Here is a 23,199-nt window from a genome sequence, read left to right on the forward strand (position 1 = left end):
AGGAGGGAGAGGTGACTCCACCGGCTTGGAAACGGCCGGATCAGCGCCGGAGCAGGGTTCCTGCCCCCAGCCCCCACCCCCACCCCGGGGGCGCAGATGGGGCTCCCTGTCCACACACAGAAAGCAGCAGGGCCAAGGCTACCCTGCAGCCCCATTTCTTGCTCCTCACTCCCGCCCAGGAGCCCCTGCCACATCACCACCACCATCACCAGACAGGGAAAGGGTCTGCTGCCAATTAGCTCTGCTCTAGCCCTGGTTTCCTTTAGTTGCGCCATTCACTCCTGTGCATTTAGTAAGCACCACCTATGCATCAGACAGTGTTCTAGGAGGGGAAATAGCGTGAATACAGCAGATAAAACCACCTGCATTCAAGGAGCTTATAGTTCAGGGATCGTGGGGAGAGACACCCCGAGATGGATTTTGAGCCTCATCTCACTGCAGAATCAAAGCCTTTGGTTTGGGGGCTGTAGCTGACTCAGGGGAGGTGAGGTGCCTTTTAAACACCAGAAATGATCACACCTCACTGACTGTGAAGGGTGGACTTGGATAAACTCTGCTTCTGTGATTTTAGAAGACCTGGATTTAGAAAACCTCAGGGGGTCACACAGAGTCAGACACGACTGAAGTGACTTAGCAGCAGCAGGATGGACAGAGGAGCCTGATGGGCTACAGTCCATGGGGTCACAAAGAGTTGGACACGACTGAATGACTGAGTACATAAGCACATAAACCTCACTTTGGCCTGCCAGCTCATCTTCTCTGTCCTCAACACCTGTCCAGGTAGCGCCCTCAGAAGCCCCCTGGGTCACCCCTTAGTTCTGTTCAGTTCAGTCGCTCAGTCGTGTCCTGCTCCTTGCAACCCCACGGACTGCAGCACACCAGGCTTCCCTGTCCCATCACCAGCTCCCGGAGCTTGCTCAAACTCATGTCCAGCAAGTTGGTGATGCCATCCAAGCATCTCATCCTCTGTCATCCCCTTCTCCTCCTGCCTTCAACCTTTCCCAGCATCAGGGTCTTTTCCAATGAGTCAGTTCTTCAAATCAGGTGGCCAAAGGATTGGAGCTTCAGCTTCAGCATCAGTCCTTCCTAACTGGGGCCCCAAAGGAGGCTCTTTGTGGGCCCAGAAGGAAGCCAGAAGGGAAGGGCAGCTCCCCACAAGCTCACCTGGTAATTCTTGTCCAAAGAAGGGAAAATTTCATTTGACGCTCTTGCCTTCATGTTCTTTTCAAACTGAACCAGCCTGAACGCGTCCGTTTTCAAGAAGCTGGTGAACCACTGAGCAGCCTCGTCGCCACAGTCCCTGCCCTGGATGTCAAGACCAAACACCCTGGAAAGGTCACAGAGAGCAGGGGGTTTACATTCGTACCTCAACACACTGAGTGGTGGGGTCAAGGTGGAAGAGCTGGGCTGCTGGGATCTGACTATCCTGGGAGACGGTGAGTGGTCCGTGGGCCAAAACTGGGCAGAAGCAGAGCGGGAGGGAGCAGGGAAGAACCCGTAAGATGCTCACAACTCATGCAGTTACAAGCTGAAATACCGATTTTGTTTCAAGAGGCTGGGCTGGAGCCTGATGCTCAGCTTCGGGATGCCTAGGCTGCTGGTCCACAGACCACACTTTGAGTCACAAGGATTTAGGATGCTTCAGAAAGGGAGAGGGACCATGGTGTGGTAGAAACGCCCTGAACTTGGAGTCTGGTAGACCTGGTTCAAACTGGAACTCTACCCTCTCTAATCTTATGACTTTCAGCAAATCATTAAACTCCTCTGACCTTCTGTCTCAGTTACAAATTGGAAATAATAATATATTACCTGCTTCACAAGGTGGACACAGGTTCCACCAGATAATGAAGTAGTCTTCAAGGATTTTTTTGCTTGAGCAGCCTCAAAAGATAAAAGCTATATACCTCCCCCCCTAAAAAAAGCTATGTACCCCTCACAGAATTGCAAGTTGACATGTAAACTTTTCTTCTTTTTTTTTTAACTGAAATATAGTTGATTGACAATATTGTGTTAGTTTCAGATATAAATGATTGAGTTATATATATACTTTTCCAGGTTATTTTCCACTACAAGTTACACAAGACATTGACTATAGTTCCCTGTTTTATGGGCTTTCCAAGTAGCCATAAAGAATCCACCTGCCAATGCAGGAATTCAATCCCTGGGTAAGGAAGATCCCCTGGAGGAGGAAATGGCAACCCAATTCAGTATTGTCACCTGGATAAGTCCATAGACAGAGAAGCCTGATGGGCTACGGTCCAGGGGGTCACGAAGAGTCAGACATGACTGAGCAGGCATGCACTGTGCGTGTCCCTGTTTTATACAGCAAATCCTTGTTGCTTATCTATTTTATGTATTGTAGTTCATATCTGTTCATCTCAGGCTCTTAATTTTTCCCTCTCTCCTTCACTTTCCCCTTGGGAAACAATAAGTTTGTTTTCTATGTCTGTGTTTCTGTTTCTGTTTTGTATATAGATTCATTTGTATTATATGTTAGATTTCACATATATGTGATAGCATATAATATTTGTCTTCCTCTGTCTGCAGTTCACGGGGTCACAGAGTCAGACACAACTGAGCGACTGAACTGTCTGACTTATTTTACTTAGTATGATTTTCTCTAGGTCCATCTGTATTTTTTATAAGTTTAATTTATTATGAAAGATTAAATTTCCATTGAATTGTAAATATTAACATTTAAAGTAAAATTACATCATAATTTATATGTCATATCTTAATATTATAAATACATATAAATTATATTAAAATAAAATAAAATTATGCTTTTAAAAGCATGCAATGGAATTCAAATGCCAGGGAAGTTTGATAGCTATTTTTAAAAACTATTTTTAATAATACATGATTAAGTCCTGGGTGTTCATTGGAAGGACTGATGTTGAAGCTGAAACTCCAATACTTTGGCCACCTGATGGGAAGAGCTGATTCATTTGAAAAGACCCTGATGCTGGGAAAGATTGAGGGCAGGAGGAGAAGGGGACGACAGAGGATGAGATGGTTGGATGGCATCTCCAACTCAATGGACATGGGTTTGGGTGGACTCCGGGAGTTGGTGATGGACAGGGAGGCCTGGCGTGCTGTGGTTCAGGGGGTCACAGAGTCGGACATGATTGAGCAACTGAACTGAACTGAACTGAACTGAAGGACTTCTTTTCTGGCCCACATTTTAAAAATTATTTTCAAATTTTTTCCCAGTCTAGGACTCCCCCAGTGGTCCAGTGGTTAAGATGCCATGCTTCTGCTGTAGGAGGCATGGGTTCCAACCCCGGTTGAGAAAGTTTCACATGCTACCTGGGGCAGCCAAAGGGAAAAAAAATGTTTTCCTAGTTTTATTGAAACATAATTGACATACAGCACTGCATAAGTTCAGGGTATAGAGCATAACGACTTGACTTACATGTATTGTGAAATGATTACAAGTTTAGTTAGCAGTCCTCATCTCATATTTTTTTTAAGGTCTTTTTTTCTTATGATGAGAACTCTTAGGATTCACTGTCTTCACAGATGGAATGAAAGAAGTCGATTTATAATAATTCCACTCATCCTTTGAATCGTTCTATGATCTTTGGCATTTAGTAATCATTCATTAAAAGTGTTTTTAATAATTTATCAGCAACAATTTGACTAGACAGGCCTTCATTTTAGCGTAAGACAAAGACTTTGAATCACCATCTTGTGCAATGACTTTACTCCCATCATTAGAAAGATTCTCCTTTAGCAATACCAGTATTCTTTTATTGTCTTGGCCCCACAGGTTTTTCCCTCCCAGGGCTGTGCTCTCTACCAAGACAAGGGATGGGCAAGCCTTTCCTCTGTGCCAAGGAGAGGTGGAGAAGAGAATTTGCCCCCTGCAGGTAATATCACAGCTGGAGAGAGAACCTATAAGATTCAAGGATCTGGAAACTGACTCCCTTAAAGGGATCCCAGCCCTCATATACCACGGGAGGTGTCTGCTTCCCTGTGAGTGCCTCCTCCAGTCTGAAGGCCCCTGGGGTGATGGATGTGAGGGAATCCGAGATGGACCGTGAGATGCTCCCCGAGGCCCACACCTTGTCTAATGGCTAGACTCACCCCACCTACTGTCAAATCTCCATGCAGTTCTTCTGAAGTTTCTTGGACCTTTGCCTTCTCTCTAAATGCTCTTCTTGGAGCCACTGTTCGGACTCTGACTAACCCCTGCTCCAACCCCATGGTCCTCTCATGATCCTCTCCCTCACCGCCTTCAGCCTTTCCCCTAAAACTCTCCTCCACCAGTTTACTACTCTGTACAGATCTGCTCCCCGGGCTGAGTGCTTCCTTCAACCCCCTTCAGGACAGCCCTCCTGCGTAAGTGCACACACTTCCACCCACTCCGGTGAGCCTAGTGCGGGCTCTTTGAGAAGCAGAGAGCACCCAGCAGGTCAGGGGAAGACTGATTATCCAGTGCCCCTGAAAGTTACCCCCAACTGATCCTTCCTCCCTCCCCTCCCTGCTGCAGACTCTACCCTTCTGTCATCCCACCTCCTGCAATTCTCTCCGAATTTTATGAAAAGTTCACTTTCTTCCATATTTCTAAATGAAATGTTCTATCATCACCACCCCACAGAAAAGAACCGCATCTCCCTGAGTGAGCATAACAGAACTACATTAGTTAGTAATCTAATTTAGTTCAGGGTTGAAGGTAAACAACTCTGAATATTTATCGGAAGGACTGATGCTGAAGCTGAAGCCCCAATACTTTGGTCACTTGATGCAAAGAGCCAACTCGTTTGAAAAGACTCTGATGCTGGGAAAGGTTGAAGGCAGGAGGAAAAGGGGACAACAGAGGATGAGATGGTTGGATGGCATCCCTGACTCAATGGACATGAGTTTGAGCAAACTCTGGGAGATAGTGAAAGACAGGGAAGCCTGGCATGCTGCAGTCCATGGGGTCACACAGAGTTGGACACGACTGAGCGACTGAACAACAACAAGGTTAGTGATCTACTAATTCATAAAGCAAAATAACTCACTAAAAATATTTGAGAAGACATAAAAGCTTGAATGGAGTTTTACAAAGAAAATCTAGGTAGTTTTACTGGAAAGTTTCACCAATAATAAAGGATAAAAACTATCAAATGTAAATGGAAAAAAATTTTAATTGTTGTCACTTAAAATAGGACAAAGAGATCAGATGTCTAGGACTCAATCTAACAAGAGATGTACAATTCTATTATAGAGAAAATTATGAAATTTTGTTAAAGAAATAAAATAAGACACAAATAAGGGAGAAAAGATAACACATTCATGGATAGAGAGGCTATGGACAATAAAGATGATAACTATGTGAGACATCATTTATTTAAGGGCCTGCTATGAATCAGGCACTCTTGAAATAAATAAATAAATTCATTTCAATTTGCCCTAAATGGAGCCTCAAATTCAGTGCAATTCCAATCAAAATCCTAAAAGGATTTTACATGGAATTTGACAAGTTGATTCTAAAATTTGTAGGAAGAAATTCCCTGGCAGTCCAGAGGTTGGGACTCTGCACTTCTACTACAGTGGGAATGGGTTCGATCCCTGCTTGGAGAACCAAGATCCTGCCTTCCACACAGTGAGGCCAAAAAAATAAAATAAAAACAGTAACAATGTCCCATCGATTAAAAAATAAAAGTGTGAAGTCCAAGGATAGTCCAGACACTTGGAATATAAAATAATGAGACTCATCTTACTTTATATCAAGATATAAAGTTAAAGAAATTAAGACAGTGACAGATAGGATCAGGAATGGGTACAGAATCCAGTGCAAAGGAGAGAGAGCTCAGAAAATAACTGACACTTCCTAAAGAAGCAAGTGGCTCAGTGGTAAAGAAGCAGGAGATGCAGATTCAATCCCTGGGTAGGGAAGATCCCCTGGACACGGAAATAGCAACCCACTCCAGTATTCTTGCCTGGAAAATCCCATGGACAAAGAAGCCTGGCGGGCTGCAGTCCATGGGATTGCAAGAGTCAGACATTACTTTTGCAACAGCAAAAGATCTTAAGATGCCACAATGCAGGTGGCATTATAGATCACTGGGAAACAAATGATTGTTCAATAAAATACTGGAACACTTGATAACTGTATAAGAAAATCAAATTGAATTTCTACCTCAAATCACCATCAAAAATCAACAATAAAAAAATAAATAAATAAACTTTAGATGCAAAAACATAAGTAAGAAAGGCAAAACTTCAATAGTTTTAGAAAAAGAATAGTAGGAGAATTTTTTATAACTTTGGAATAGAGTATATTTCTTAAGACACATAAAAAAGGGCTAATTCCCCCTCAAAAGGTTAATTACTTTGAATATCATAAAATTTTAAATGTCTATTTTTCAGAAGATACCATAAAAAAGATTTAAAAAATCACAAAGCAGGATTTTGCATCTCTTAAAATTGACCAAAGATTTGTATAGATCCAACCTAAAGAACTCCCCATCAATAGGGAAAACTTGGGCATGAAACATAAAAAATAATTTCATAGACAAAAAGAACACAAGGAACCAACAACTATAAAGAAAAAATATTTAGCCTCCAGATTTTAATGGAATGCCTAGAAATGCAAATTAAAACCACAAAGAGATACCACCTAATTCATTTTAAAGATACTTGCAGAATTAAAAATATAAGAAAAGCCAGATGATGAGGACTGGTAACAAATCTAATTGATGAGGACATGAGGCAATTAACCCTTACTCTGATGAGGTATAAATTGGTACAATTTTGGGAACCGATTAGATATTTCCTTATCAAAATTAACATGCAGATACCCAATGACTCAGTAATTCTACTCCTAAGCTCATGCTCTAAAGAATTAAAGATATGTACAAAAACGTTCTTAGGACATTTTTCATATTAGAAAAAAAACTGCAAAATGACATGAGTTAATGGAGAAGAGCAGCAAGAAGTTATAGCAAAGTCATACAATGGAAACTACACAGCAGTGAAAAAACTCAACTATAGCTTCCTGCCACAAGCCACAGATGAACCTTATAACGTTGAAAAGAACAGGCAGCTACAGAAGAATACATATTGCATAATGACATTTTATAAACTTGAAGCAAAACTTAACCATATATTATCTAGGAGCACATCCATATATAAAAAGGAGAGTAGCAGGAACCAGGAGAAAAAGAAATTCGGGACCCTGGTTTCTCTGAGGGGCAGGACATCATGAAGGTACTTGAAATAAATCCATTCATGTTGTATTTCCTAAGTTGGGTATGGTGCTACAGGTGTTTGTTTCAGTATTATGTTTTATAACTTACATATACTTTATGTGGGGCTTCCCTGATAGCTCAGTTGGTAAAGAATCCGCCTGCAATGCAGGAAGGAGACCCTGGTTCCATTTCTGGGTCGGGAAGATCCGCTGGAGAAGGGTTAGGTTACCCACTCCAGTATTCTTGGGCTTCCCTTGTGGCTCAGCTGGTAAAGAATCCACCTGCAATGCTGGAGACTTGGGTTCAAATCCCTGGGTTGGGAAGATCCCCTGGAGAAGGGAAAGGCTACCCACTCCATTATTCAGGCCTGGAGAATTCCACGGACTGTGTAGTCCATGGGTCACAAAGAGTCGGACATGACTGAGCGACTTTCATTTCCATACTTTATGTAGATTCCTCACATATCAAATATTTAATTATATGATATTGTCAGTGGTCAATATATCTCATAATGGAATGAAACCCAGCTGGAGAAATTTCTTCTTCAAAGCAAACTATTACTTTAGTTATAAAGAAAAAAAAAAAAAAAACTTCTGTTGGACTGTCCAGGTTTTAAGTAATTTCTTTCTCACACCTGAAAATACGTTTGGACTTTTTAGACATCAATCGTTCATAAATCATGATAATTAAGAAGCCCTACTGCTCTACAATCACTCTCAAAAAATAAAACAACACCACATAAGGTGAACAGGGAAAGCTGGTTAAAGAAACTAACAATGAAAGTTAATCAAATCCACGACACTGCATCCCCATCCCTATGGTTCTGTTAAGGAATCTCCTTTACTTTTTCTGAGCTTGGTCTCCTCATTTGTAAAGTGTACTGATATCTGCCTCATAAACTTACTGAGATAATTAACTGAAATACTGTAGTCAATGAATGATTGCTTCAGGCTTTCAAAACTCTAGAACCTGGAGTGATGGTTTTCAGTTCAGACACTTAGCTAATAAAAGCACACCATGAGGGTACAGGGAGCATTCCAAGACTCTCCAATTTCCACATGCTGAGAATTCTCAGGTGGTTACAAAGGGAGCACCCATGACAAGTGTCTAAACCTCTAGGAAATGCCCTGCTAGCACAGGATAAGACCTTGAAAAGTCATGCAACTGATGGCCCTGCAAGGGTCCCACAGACTGAAAGGAAGCCCAGGCTTGAGGTGCATGTCTGGCCAGAGGTCAAATCTCATACCTCCTGATGCCTTAGTCTCAATCTCAGACCTCAGGGGCCACAAGAGTCAGCAGGAAAAGCCTCAGCATCCATATCATTCAACCCAGAGATACAGGCGGGAACATCTCCACTAATGAATGCCCTTGTCTGCCTGGCAATTCTGAATAGAAGTCCCTGCTACTTGAACAAAAGGAGACAAACCCTAAAGACTGGCCCTCTGTATCCTCTCTACATTCGTATTACTTTTTCTATTTTTGATGCTTTGATATCTTGGGACTTGGTGACGCTGAAGGAACTCCCCCTTCCAGGGCTAACCAATTCAGAGAGATAGTGAAACACTGGGCTTTCATATGCAAACCAGCCAATCCAAAGTCCTCACTCCAACCACCTCCCCCGTGGCATTTTACACCCTGGCCACCTTCCCCTGCTCTAATCACCAGTGTCAGATACCAGACAACCAAGGACAGCCCCTGTGCCCCAGGGCCAATTTTCCCAGAGCCTGCAGAAACCAGAATAAAGAGTCTTGCAGTTTCCTCTGCCCTCTCTGCCTCCTGGCAGACCCCGGTATTTCCCCATGTGGTCCTGCATGGCATGGGCCTCTGGTTTCTAGGCATGTGTGAATATTAAAAAAAACATCATGACAGTCATTTCTGTGTCTGCATGTCTTGCCGTATCTGATGAAAGCAAATCTAAATATCCTTAATGCAGTATTCTATTTCACTGTGTGATCTATTTCTATTTCACAAATGTGATCAAGCACTCACACTTGACCACTGGCTTGATCCCCAAATAGACTAGACTTCTCTTAAATATTTCCTTTACCAGTTTCATCATCTACTGTACAAAGTGTAGCAAAGTGGAGCACAGGGAAGAGCCTAAATAGAAATGAGTCCTGGCACAGGTCCCCGGAGCCCCAGAGCAGAGCACCTGCAGTCATGGAGCTTGTTTGAAGAAAGCAGTTTGGTCGGCAAAACCAGCTGGTCCATGCCTGGAGCCCTGAGGATCAGGCAATCGTCCTCATAGGTGATGGAGACCAGCACAAGCTGAGGTTCCTGCCGGCCAGTCACCATGTGTCCATCTTCCTTTATCACCAGCCAAAACCTGCCAAGAAACAAACAAGGGCACACTCAGAAAAGCCTTTGCCACCCACTCCAAAGCTCCCCTCTAGCTTTCTATTTCATCAAAACCCTCCCTCTCGGGGACTTCCCTGGTGGTCCAGAGGCTGAGACTTCAAGCTCCTAATGCAAAAGACCTGGGTTCGATCCCTAGTCAGGGAACTAGATCCCACACGCCGCAACTAAGAGTTTGCATGCAGCAACTAAAGATTCCAGGTGCCGCAACTAAGACTCGGAGCAACCAAATAAACATTAAAAAAAGAAAAAAAAACCTCCCTCTGCCCCCACTCAGGACCCAGCAATTTCTAGACAATATCCAAGTCTAGCCAAATTCTTTTGGTCCAAGAGATGGTGCTACCCCCGACCCCAAAAGGAGTTTGTTTGGTACAAAGAACCCTGGGAAAGAGCATCTGGCCAATGTATGAAAATCCCCAGTCCCCAAAATCCTGGTGAGGCTGGTGTAGGGACCTCCTCTGCTGCTAGGGCTCATACATTGCTCACTTTGGGACTGTGTTTTGGTCAAAGACTTCCCTGGTTAAAGCAAAAGGTCTTCCAAGTCTTTCTGCTGTGGAACAAGAGGGAACTGACTAAATGACTACTGGTCCAGGTGGACTGAAACTCTAGACAAAGGTCTTAAATGTGTGTGACTCCAACGGATGCAAACCAGCCTCTGCTGGGTTTAACTTGCTGGGACATGTGGACCTTGATCAGGAAACCCGTAAACAGCCTTTCTTCTTCATGCACACGTTAAAACTTATATAAAGTTATAAACCAATGCCATGTCTGTATGTGTGTACTCAGTCACTCGGTTGTGTCCAATTCTTTGAGACCCCATGGACCATTTTTAAAAAGAAAGAAAATGTGGTATATCTATATGACAGAATATTATTTAACCATAAAAAGAAGGAAATTCTGCAATTTTTAGACAACATGGATGAAACTTGAGGGTATTAATAGTAAGTGAAGTAAGTCAGACAGAGAAAGATAAATACTGCATAATCTCCCTTGTAAATGAAATTTAATAAGCTAGGAATTGCTGGAAACAGAAAGTAGGGCACCTCCCTGGTGGTCCGGTGGCTAAGACTCCACGTTCCCCATGTGAGGGGCCCAGGTTTGCTCACTGGTGGGGGAACCGGATCCCACATGCCGCAACCAAGACCTGGTGCAGTAAATATTTTACAAAGAAAGTAACGGAGAGGAGACTGGTGGCTGCCGTGGGGTGGGGGAAATATGTGACCACCTTCAGGCAGTCAAAGGGTACAAACTTCGAGCTCCAAGGGGAAAAAAATGTCTGTAATGTACATTATGACATCTCTAGTTAATAATACTGTATTTACACTTGAAAATTGTTAAGAGAGAAAAATCTCAAATGCTCTCATGATAACAACAGTGATACAATGGAAATTATGTGCGGTGAAGGATGTGCTCATTAGCCTTATTACGGAAATCATTTCACAATATATGTGCGGATCTAATCATCATGTTGTACACCTGAAACTTACTCAATGTTATATTTGAGTTATCTCAGTAAAGCTGGAGGAAAAAAAATGACTTACGCAATTCATGTGTTAGATAAGAACTCATCCTCTGGACAGTCCCCACCCCCCACCCCACCTTCTGTTCGGCTCAGCTTTCACACTCTGTGTATCACATCCAGGGAGAGAGTGGGGTGCAGAGTGAGCTGAAGAATGGAATGTTAGGCTGGGTATGCTCTTATCTATAGTAATGCATATACTGACATTTTGGGTTATACCACACACACGAGTCGATTCCTCCGTGTGCCGCCCCTAGGGAAAATGAGTTTCAACGTCACTGTTTCAGACAGAACAAGAGCAATGGGTGAGGAACTCTGCAGACTCGGATGAGTGAACCACCACTGAAAGCTGACGCCTCCCACACGTGAGCAGGATAAAAAAGATAGCCCCTGCTGGAATGAGGGAGACATTTCAAAATATGCCTGGAGCCAGCTGGAATGGTGAGATAACCTGGTGAGCCAGGTCTCTGCCCTCTCTGACTCTGGCAGGGAGTCTTCTCTCTGGAACCTCCCCTTCAGACAACCCATCCCTGTTCAAGTGCTGGATAACTTGCCTCCAAGCCGGCAGACACAGTCTGGGTCCTGAGCCCAGGTCCCCGGCACTCGTGCCGGTGCGAGGGTACGGCGGTGGCAGTGGCGGTGGTGCCGGAGCAAAGGCATTTGGGAACCGCTGTGGCTCCTCTCCCGGGAGCTGAGGATGCTGGGCAGTGCTAGGTCCCTGACCCTCTGAGGGGGCCTCCTTGTTTTTTTCCCCAGGCATCTTTGGCTTTCAGGGTTCCCTAGCCCGTTCACCTGCAGGGTGAGAGTGAGTTCTGGGACCCAGGGCTTTTCTGCCTACCTTGTCACAGCCCTGTGATGCTGGGAAAGATTGAGGGCAGGAGGAGAAGGGGGCGACAGAGGCTGAAATGATTGGATGGCATCAATGACTCAATGGACATGAGTCTGAGCAAACTCCAGGGGATGGTGAAAGACAGGGAAGCCTGGCGTGCTACAGTCCATGGGGTTGCAAAGAGTCGGGCACCATTTAGCAGCTGAACAACAACAATTCCCTCAGGGCTGGGCCGTATTCCTTGTTTCCAGCTTCATCCTTGGGCACAGAGTCCTGGGTGGCCCTGCTCTGATGAACCCCACCAAAGCCTGCACCTGAACTTCCAACATGGCCCACCCTGCTCTGAAACGAGCCTCCCTCTGAGAGCCCCACATGACCAGGCTTATCCAGACAGGAGTCACACACCCACGGACCATTATTTCTAAAAATCAGCCCTTCCCTGGGCCAAGTCTGACCTCCCATCTTTCTCCCCACTTGAAACCCTGCACTCTGGTTCTCAAGCCTCACCCCCAGCTTATTGTATAATCACCTGGGTGTTAATCGCTGGGAGGGGGCAGAAGTGGTGGCTGGAAGTCCTGTGCTAACCTGCAATGGTTGGGGCAAGAGGCAACTTGCAAGCAGCCTGACCCTGGGACAAGACAACAGGTGGGGGGTGGCGGGGGGGAGGGGTGTATGCAAAGTGCCATCGGCAACACACACCAGCCACCCCTATCACCCTGTAACTGGAGGGATGCTATTTTTCACCTCTTGCACACAAATAATGACCTCTGCTCTGCCAGATGAGAAAGAAAGGATCTGTCTGCAGTGTGGATTTGATCATGACCCACTTTTCCTCACCTGCAACCCTGAAAGCCAGCACCTTTGTTTTACACAGAAAACACGAGTGTGTGGCATGAAGAGCATTGCAGAGCCCAGAACTAAGTCTCCAAAGGAACAGCGATGCCCTGAACAACCCACAGCAGTGTTCAGGGAGCAGAGTGCCAGACAGATGAAAAGTGTCATTTCTAAATGAACAGACTGGCCTGGGAAGTGGGAAGGACTGAGCCAGCAAAGGAAGGAAAACAGGAGCCCCACCACAGAGAGCTGGAGGGTAAAGGAAGGAGGGAAGGACACTTGGGATAATGAACTTAGGGGACTCAGGTCTCCAAGACGGAATAGTCTGTGCAGAAGAAATGAAGGGCTGGCTTCATAAAGGGCTGGGGTGGATTTATCAATGGGTGAGACATTCGGCCAAGGAGGACAGCCCAGAATCTGTGCCAAACAGCCAGAGTCAGCATTTTTCTGGACAGTCTTGAAACCAGCTCAAAGCTCAGGGTGCTCAGGTCCAGCGTTCACAGACACGTTAAAGGCTTTGACTAGAACAGCTCTAGAAATTGAAGTCCCAGAGCACTTAGAGAGGAAGTGCTCAGTGTCTGAGAACAGTTCCAAAGACACGGGTTCAAAATGGAAATAAATCAAGGTGGCTTTTTCCTGCCTTCTAGACTCTTTGTAATTTCATGATGGAAATCTCAAGTCGGGAGAATAACAGCATTATAGCAGATTTCTTTCCAGTTTGTTTTCCAGTTTCAGTTATCGCTTAATAAATAAAATATAGATTAGACAGGGACTTGGAGATCATCAAATTCAACCTCTTTAGCCAATGAAAAACAGGCTCAGAAGAGGTTAAATGACTTCTCTGGAGGTCTCCTGAGACTTGCTGTGATCCTTGCCCTTGTAAATTACATACTGGCTTCATAGCAAGGGCATGAGTGTTGCCCTCAGAGATATCAGTTCAAATCCCTTCAGCATATAGTGGTCTTGTTGTGATAGATGGGCTCTAGGTTAGATAGTTACAACTGGCCTCCTGTTTGCATTTCACAGGGGCCCAAAGAAGTGGGCTTCAGGCTGGATACTTACAACTGTTAGCATTTTCTAAGACAAGAGATAGGTGGGCTCCTCCTCACTAAAAGGGCTGCCTACACCCTATCTCTCCACATTGCTAATAACAAACTTTGTATCGGCATTTACAATTTCTGCCTCTGTGATAAATGCGTTTTTCACTGGGGGCAAAGATCCAGGGGAAAAATAGCTTCTAGCCTCTAGCCCTTGCTGGCCTGGTGGCTAAGATTCCTGATTCTCATCCAGGCTATCCAGGTTCAATTCCTGGGCTGGGAATTAAGATCTCACTTCACTGCCACCTCACCGAGATCACTGTGATCTTGGGTCAGATACTCATCCTTTCTGATGCCATTTCCTTATTTGCTAAGTGGACACAATATCTAGCCCACAAGATTGCTGGATCCTTGGGGCTGGTGCACTGGGACGACCCAGAGGGATGGTGTGGGGAGGGAGGAGGGAGGAGGATTCAGGATGGGGAACACATGTATACTAATTAAATAATTAAAAAAAAAAAAAAAAGAAACATGAAGTTTAAATTATATTATCTGTTGAAAGGTCTTAGTTCAGTGTCTGCTGAGAATCAACCACTGAATAAAAGTATTCCATCGCTTTTCCCTGCCTCACCCAGTCTCCACACCACACTATCCCATCTCAAGCATATATTGTTCAAAACAAGGGAACGCTCATACAGTTCCATCTATTTTCGGACGTCCACGGAGGCAGAAAATATTCTTTTTCCATGGAAGCCAGAATCACAGCAAAGTAGTGGCAACATGCAGTGGGAAACAATAGTTCTTCCTGATGAAAAGCGGACGCAGAGGCAAGCACTGACTCTCTGTGAAATAGCATCAGTGCTTCATGTGAAGAAGAAGGGTGCAGATGTGCAGCATGAGAATGTATGTCTTCACTCTGGCTCAAGTCTTCCCAGAAATCAGGAGGCTTTTCTAATCCATCACACTTTAATCAGCTCAGATTCTTCTTAATGGTCCCAGAGAAAACCCTCTAATGATAGCATCAGAATCACCTAGGGAGACTTTAACACCTGAGAAATGGAGTATTTGCTGCCGTATCAGCAAATATGGATGTCAACAGGCGTGCTAAGTCACTTCAATCCTGTCCGACTCTTTGTGACCCTATGGACTGTAGTGCACCAGGCTCCTCTGTCCATGGGATTCTCCAGCCAAGAATATTGGAGTGGGTTGTCTGCCTTTTCTAGGGGATCTTCCCAACCCAGGAATGAAACCCGTATCTCTTACATCCCCTGTATTGGCAGGCGGGTTCTTTACCAGTCAGCAGCAATTTCAGCCCTCCGTTGTAAGCTGGTGAGCCCTAAGGGAACTCAGGAAGAATACCTGCCATGCAGCAACTCCCTTTGTGAGCCCTGAGGAACTCAGGGTCTAAAAATAGGATGCTGGCCCCAGATAGTCAGTCAGTCAGTCATTTCAGTCGCTCAGTCGTGTCCGACTCTTTGCGACCCCATGAATCGCAGCACGCCAGGCCTCCCTGTCCATCACCAACTCCCAGAGTTCACTCAGACTCCTGTCCATCGAGTCAGTGATGCCACCCAGCCATCTCATCCTCTGTCATCCCCTTCTCCTCCTGCCCTCAATCCCTCCCAGTATCAGAGTCTTTTCCAATGAGTCAACTCTTTGCATGAGGTGGCCAAAGTACTGGAGTTTCAGCTTTAGCATCATTCCTTCAAAAGAAATTCCAGGGATGATCTCCTTCAGAATGGACTGGTTGGATCTCCTTGCAGTCCAAAGGACTCTCAAGAGTCTTCTCCAACACCACAGTTCAAAGGCATCAATTCTTCGATGCTCAGCCTTCTTCACAGTCCAACTCTCACATCCATACATGACCACAGGAAAAACCATAGCCTTGACTAGAGGGACCTTTGTTGGCAAAGTAATGTCTCTGCTTTTGAATATGCTATCTAGGTTGGTCATAACTTTCCTTCCAAGGAGTAAGCGTCTTTTAATTTCATGGCTGCAGTCACCATCTGCAGTGATTTTGGAGCCCAGAAAAATAAAGTCTGACACTGTTTCCACTCTTTCCCCATCTATTTCCCATGAAGTGATGGGACCAGATGCCATGATCTTTGTTTTCTGAATGTTGAGCTTTAAGCCAACTTTTTCACTCTCCACTTTCACTTTCATCAAGAGGCTCTTTAGTTCTCTTCACTTTCTGCCATAAGGGTGGTGTCATCTGCATACCTGAGGTTATTCCTATTTCTCCCAGCAATCTTGATTCCAGCTTGTGTTTCTTCCAGCCCAGTGTGTCTCATGATGTACTCTGCATATAAGTTAAATAAGCAGGGTGACAATATACAGCCTTGATGTATTCCTTTTCCTATTTGGAAACAGTCTGTTGTTCCATGTCCAGTTCTAACTGTTGCTTCCTGACCGGCATACAGATTTATCAAGAGGCAGGTCAGGTGGTCTGGTATTCTCATCTCTTGAAGAATTTCCCACAGTTGATTGTAATCCACACAGTCAAAGGCTTTGGCATAGTCAATAAAGCAGAAATAGATATTTTTCTGGAACTCTCTTGCTTTTTCCATGATCCAGCGGATGTTGGCAATTTGATCTCTGGTTCCTCTGCCTTTTCTAAAACCAGCTTGAACATCAAGAAGTTCACGGTTCACATATTGCTGAAGCCTGCCTTGGAGAATTTTGAGCATTACTTTACTAGCATGTGAGATGAGTGCAATTGTGCGGTAGTTTGAGCATTCTTTGGCATGGCCTTTCTTTGGGATTGGAATGAAAACTGACCTTTTCCAGTCCTGTGGCCACTGCTGAGTTTTCCAAATTTTCTGGCAGACTGAGTGCAGCACTTTCACAGCATCATCTTTCAGGATTTGAAATATCTCAACTGGAATTCCATCACTTCCACTAGCTTTGTTCATAGTGATGCTTTCTAAGGTCCACTTGACTTCACATTCCAGGATGTCTGGCTCTAGATGAGTGATTACACCATTGTGATTATCTGGGTCCTTGCCGGGAGCCAGCACAGGAGTCCCCACCCATGACAAGGTCATGCGGGAGAGTTCTGGTGGGCAAGGCAGCCAGAACTCGAGGGCTGCCCATCTGGGCCTGCCTGAGCGTCTACCCCAAAATCAGAATCTGTCTGTTTTACTTTCACCAACTCCTCTGACATTCACGGGGGCTATCCCCAATCACTTTTCTCTGTAAGAAAATTAACTTAGAGCTGTAGTTAATAATTCTCCTGGGCGTAATAGGAGTGTTTCAATTCAAACCCCTCTGATGACTTTCTAGCTTGCCTGACAGGTTTGTTCAGATTCACAGCCTCCCAACCACGAGAGGCACAGGAAACTTAAGATATTCTAACAATGCAGAGCTCCTCCGAGAGTTAAAATTGTTAGAATAGAACTAGTAGAGGATTTCTTTGTTGAGCTAATGCTTGCTGCCAAGTTTCCATATCCCTTACCTACTGTGTCCCTGGGAGTGTATTGATTAATATAGTTGGTGTATAGAAATGTAAGTAGTAGCTTTAATGTTTGTAACCTTGGACCCTTGAGTTAATTCTTTTCATGTTATAACCCATCACACTTTTGCCCTATAGGAATGCAACTTTATCTAATGCTTTCGGAGGGTGGTGCCTGACTTTAGAATAATCACCTTTAGAGAAAAATAAGTTTTCTGAAGAAGGGGTCATAAAATGTTAACAGGCCTCCTGGCCAGAAAATGATGTAAATCACCTAAAACTTTTGCATATAAGTTTGCAGAAAGAAAGCCTGGCTTCGATAAGGATCAAGGACTGCTGACCTTGCATGACTCTACTCCTTCCCCCATTATCCTCTATGTACCACTTAGGTATAAAAACTACTTTGGAAAATAAAGTGCAGGCCTTGCTCACTGAAGCTTGGTCTCCCCATGTCGTTCTTTCTCTTTCCTTTTCCTTTTCAGGCTGATCCCCTGGAGTGCAGGGGCTCTCTGCGTTCACTTTCCTGCCTGGGCTTCTAAGACCCACTCGAGAAGGTGCCTAAGGTGGGGCACCTTCCGCGATTCAAGAGGGCGCCTGTGGCCTACGTGAACAGACCAAGTCCCGTGCTGGGGCTTTACTGGCTTTCTGCGTAAACCAAGGAATATCAGCCTCTTTTCTCTCCTCTATTTTCTTAACTGCAAAATTCTTTCCTTATCTCTATCTCTTTATCTATCCTTTTAATCGCCGACACGGTCCTCTGGAAGGAATCCCTGGATCCAAGCGGGGCAGCACCCCAGTAAGTCGTGAAGATCTTTTTTGTACAGTTCTTCTGTGTATTCTTGCCAGCTCTTCTTAATATCTTCTGCTTCTGTTAGGTCCATACCATTTCTGTCCTTTATCGAGCCCATCTTTGCATGAAATGTTCCCTTGGTATCTCTAATTTTCTTGAAGAGATCTCTAGTCTTTCCCATTCTGTTGTTTTCCTCTATTTCTTTGTATTGGTCGCTGAGGAAGGCTTTCTTATCTCTTCTTGCTATTCTTTGGAACTCTGCATTCAGATGCTTATATCTTTCCTTTTCTCCTTTGCTTTTTGCTTCTCTTCTTTTCACAGCTATTTGTAAGGCCTCCCCAGACAGCCATTTTGCTTTTTTGCATTTCTTTTCCATGGGGATGGTCTTGACCCTGTCTCCTGTACAATGTCACGAACCTCATTCCATAGTTCATCAGGCACTCTATCTATCAGATCTGGGCCATTAAATCTATTTCTCACTTCCACTGTATAATCATAAAGGATTTGATTTAGGTCATACCTGAATGGTCTAATGGTTTTCCCTACTTTCTTCAATTTAAGTCTGAATTTGGCAATAAGGAGTTCATGATCTGAGCCACAATCAGCTCCTGGTCTTGTTTTTGTTGACTGTATGGAGCTTCTCCATCTTTGGCTGCAAAGAATATAATCAATCTAATTTCGGTGTTGACCATCTGGTGATGTCCATGTGTAGAGTCGTCTCTTGTGTTGTTGGAAGAGGGTGTTTGCTATGACCAGTGCATTTTCTTGGCAAAACTCTATTAGTCTTTGCCCTGCTTCATTCTGTATTCCAAGGCCAAATTTGCATGTTACTCCAGGTGTTTCTTGACTTCCTGCTTTTGCATTCCAGTCCCCTATAATGAAAAGGACACTTTTTTTGGCTGTTAGTTCTAAAAGGTCTTGTAGGTCTTCATAGAACCGTTCAACTTCAGCTCTTCAGCATTACTGGTTGGGGCATAGACTTGGATTACTGTGATATTGAATGATTTGCCTTGGAAACGAACAGAGATCATTCTGTCGTTTTTGAGATTGCATCCAAGTACTGCATTTAGGACTCTTTTGTTGACCATGATGGCCACTCCATTTCTTCTGAGGGATTCCTGCCCGCAGTAGTAGATATAATGGTCATCTGAGTTAAATTCACCCATTCCAGTCCATTTCAGTTCGCTGATTCCTAGAATGTCGACATTCACTCTTGCCATCTCTTGTTTGACCACTTCCAATTTGCCTTGATTCATGGACCTGACATTCCAGGTTCCTATGCAGTATTGCTCTTTACAGCGTCGGACCTTGCTTCTATCACCAGTCACATCCGCAGCTGGGTATTCTTTTTGCTTTGGCTCCATCCCTTCATTCTTTCTGGAGTTATTTCTCCACTGATCTCCAGTAGTATATTGGGCACCTACTGACCTGGGGAGTTCCTCTTTCAGTATCCTATCATTTTGCCTTTTCATACTGTTCATGGGATAGGTATGGTGCATATCAGATGAATGATTTCAGTGAGCTCAGACTCTTGCATCTTCCCATAATAGAAAAGTGCTAAATTCTTTAACTTGGGATATCTAGTTTTTTTTTTAATTTACAAAAAACTTTTGACAATCAGACTGACTACCTGCCCTTTGTTGCAAAACTCCTATATAACCTGGCTCCTCTCTTCTGCCTCTTCAAACCAGTTCTCTCAAGGTCACTTGAGATGCTATCTCCCAGGTTTGAAGTCCTAAAAATTCCCACCAAATAGAACTCAACTTAGAACTCAACACAGTTCTCAACTTGTAGGTTGTGACTATGTTTTAAGTCGACACACCCCACATGAGCTTGTTTCACTCCTATTCCATAGGCCTGGGCAGTCTTAAAAAACTTTCCAGGGATTTCCCTGGTGGTACAGTGGATAGGAATCTACCTGCCAATGCAGGGGCCAAGGGTTCATTCCATCTTTGTCCAGGAAGATTCCACAGGGTGCGGAGCCACTGAAGTCCATGTGCCACAACTGCTGAGCCTGCACACCCAGAGCCTGTGCTCCTCAAGAGAAGACACCGCAATGGGAACCCTTCGTACAGCAAGGAAGAGCAGGCCCGCTCACCATAACTAGAGAAAGCGTGTACAGGAATGAAGAGCCAGCACAACCAAAAATAAATAACTCTCCAGGATTAGAAATCTGGGGTGAATGGGATGGAAAATCCCCTGTGAGCTTCATACAACACTTTTCTAAAACAACCTGAAGTTTTTCCATGCCATGGGAGCCCACATTTCTTTAAGGGAAGAGCAGTCTTCAGCAAAGAGAATACACGTGTCCCAGGAGTGAACTCAGGACAGCAGACATCCTCCGCTAGAAGGCTCCCGCAATGACCAATTTGCAAACCTCCCTCCTCTAGACACAGGACCACAGCTAATCCATCCCAGCCAGACAGCAAAGCATCTTCATCCTAAGGAAGCAAAAAAGGAGGTTCCATTCTTCCTTGATCACTCTTTCTAGGGTTTGGAATCCTTCCCTGTCTCAACTACCAATTGGCACATGCCAGGGGTCTGGCCATCTACCTCTACAAGGATTAAACCATGTGTTGCTGCAACTGCTGACTTTCAACACCCCCTGAAAGGAGTTCAGGGTGGAGAGCGGAAATGAGGCACTGTGTGCTCTGGGAAAATCTGAGAAGACAGATCCTCAGATGGTTAGACATTATCAGGAGCCAATTTTGTGAGCCCAATTTTTGTATCTCCTCATATTTGGAAAAGCACTAAAATCCTTGAAGGTGATGACTGTTCCTCACGACTAGCAAAGCTTCACGAGACTAGCAGAAATCTTCTGGAAAAATACGTGCTTGATTGCATGTATACCCCCTTCCCCAAATCACATGCATATTGACCTTTCCCCCTGCCTCTTTGGAACAGTTTCTCAGAGCTATCTGAGGGTCTGGCTCCTAGGAGGCAGTCCTCATTTGGCCCCTAGTAACACTCACGTTGTGCTTTTTTTTTTTTTTAAGTTGACACCTGTCAAGATGGCCTTCCCCTTATGCAGCTGCACCATTCTGTGTCCACAAGTATGTCTGTGGGCTCACCTCTGGGGGTAGAAAAACAACATGGCACCTTTTCTGAGGGAGGAGGATGAAATTCTGATGTGTCAGGTCCTCTGTAGGTAAGGACTTTACCTAAAGTTCTTCACTGAGGACCACTCTGCCTCTGGGGAAGGGGACACGGTCCACCTGCCATCTCCTCTCCCCAACAGAAGACTGCCCTCTGCTCATTACGTATTATAGCGGGTCAGGGCCCCAACCTCCAGCATGTCTCAGGAACCTTCCCCGGGGATTAGAAATGGTGAGGGACCAGCCCTGGCAAGGCCAAAGCCAGTGTGCTTGCACAAGACTTGGTTTCAGCATTGCTCCCGTCTACCCACTAGTGCCAAGAACATTTTATTTTTCTACTATTGTGTTCATACGAAGAATCAGAAAATTTAGAACAGCAGCCTTGGAGATAAGCAATCAGACCCCATGTTTTTATAAAGCCTCTCCTCCAGGGAGGGGCAGAGACTTTGTAAGCAAGCAGGACCTTGTGGGGCTTTCCCAGGACAGTCCCTCCCCACTCTCTGCTTTAGGTCCTCTCTGAAGTACTTTGTTGTTGTTCAGTGGCTAAGTCCAGACTCTTTGCAAACCCATGGACTACAACACGCCTAGATAACAGTATTTGATACATATTTCCTGGGCTGTTTTATAGATATGAAACCCCTCACCAAATGGAAGATGTTAACTACTAGATGACCATGAGTACACAGCTCCAAGCCTCCTGGAGCCTAAGGAATAATAACATTAACTCCTGTGACACCCCCATGTTACTTCACTGTAAGCCAGTCAAGAGAATTGTGCAGGATCTTATTTCTGACCCTGCGATACCCCTCACCTGGCTTTAAAAATGCTTTGTCAAGGGACTTCCCTGGTGGTTCAGTGGCTGGGACTCTGCGATCCCAGTGCAGGGCCGGGGTTTGATCTCTGGTCAGGGAGCTGGATCCCATGTGCTGCAACTAGTAGCTCACAGGTCACAAGCAGAGATCCCAGCACAGACCAACCAATAAAGATTTTTAAAAAGCTTCGTCAAAACCTTTCCAGGAGAGGTTTCAGAGAGGCCTGCGACACCAGTCTTCTTGCATGGTCCTGCAATAAAGATTTCTCCACTCCAAACTCCAGCCTTGTGGGTTGTTTGGCCTCACTGAGCCCTCCAGGCACAAAAACTTGCAGCTAACAGCTTGCCTCCACTACCTTTCCAAATCTGAACCAGACACGAACTTGACCTTTCTATCTACAAGATCAGAGACAACCCAGGAAACCCAAGCAGCAAACCTCTATTGTCCTTTCTTGGGACAAGCCCCAGCTCCCCCAACCCACCCCCTCCCCGGCAGGTCCCACGCTGTCCCTGCGCCCGGCGCTACCTGTCCCGCAGGTGGCCGCTGCGCAGCCCCAGGGCCGTGCACTCGGCCGCGTCCACCGACACCCCTTTGCAGGATTTGATCGGGTAGATCCACAGCTCGCTCACCGTGCCCACCTGCTGCAGCCGCCGGCGCCGACCGGGCCGCGCGCGGCGCCAGGCGACGGCCCCCAGCGCCACTGCGGCCAGTCCCAGGGCGGCCACCCCCAGCCAGCGGGGCCCGGGCGGCGCGGGGAGGCCCAAGCGGGCCAGAGCCGAGGAGCCGGCGGCGCCCATGACCCAGCGATCGCGGGCGCGGGCGGGGGCTTGAGCGCACACGGGGCAGCGTCTGGAGTGAGGAGGGCGCCGGGGCGCTCAGGGCTCCAAGCGAGAGGGCGGAGCCAGGGTTTGTCCAGTCAGGCGCTCTGGCACCCTTTACGCGCGGCGCGCCGAGGAGGCGGGACTGGCTGTGCGCAAGGAGGGGAGGCCTAACTGAGGCGCCGAGGATCCGGCAGTAACCGAGGGACATGAGACAGAGAGCGGGCCGGGATGTTCAGACGCCCCTGGGGGAGGCAGGGATCGGGAAACCGAAGCCGTAGGCCTGGCTGCCCACTCTCTCTCTCCGAACGGTCACTTTGGCTTTATTGCTCTCTCTTCCTGGTGGCCTGCGACGCAACCCCTCACCCGCCCACACTCCACCGCTCTCCACTGCCTCTTGGCTTCCTGCACGGCCCACTTAACTGCGTGTTTGGAGCCCAGCGAAAGGGCTCGAACAGAGAAAGCCGACGTCGAAGGG

General features: G+C 45.7%; 1 protein-coding gene across 1 annotated transcript in view; it reads right to left on the reverse strand.

Moving 5' to 3' along the window:
• The window catches only part of LOC147356886 (mitochondrial amidoxime reducing component 2), a 42,407-nt gene extending 19,653 nt beyond the window's left edge, over window positions 1-22,754 (reverse strand). Inside the window, exons 1-3 of the mRNA XM_086342716.1 lie at window positions 22,429-22,754; window positions 9,334-9,507; window positions 1,165-1,327 (exon numbers count right to left, since the gene is read on the reverse strand). Coding sequence (XP_086198842.1) covers window positions 1,165-1,327; window positions 9,334-9,507; window positions 22,429-22,700 — 609 coding nt within the window. The 5' untranslated portion in view covers window positions 22,701-22,754. The remainder of the gene's footprint in view (window positions 1-1,164; window positions 1,328-9,333; window positions 9,508-22,428) is intronic.
• Between the last annotated feature and the right edge of the window lie 445 nt (window positions 22,755-23,199).

This window comes from Bos grunniens, chromosome 16, assembly GCF_055505025.1.
Source record: "Bos grunniens cultivar Pamir isolate PY7600 chromosome 16, Bosgru_T2T1.0, whole genome shotgun sequence".
Taxonomy (NCBI): Eukaryota; Metazoa; Chordata; class Mammalia; order Artiodactyla; family Bovidae; genus Bos; species Bos grunniens.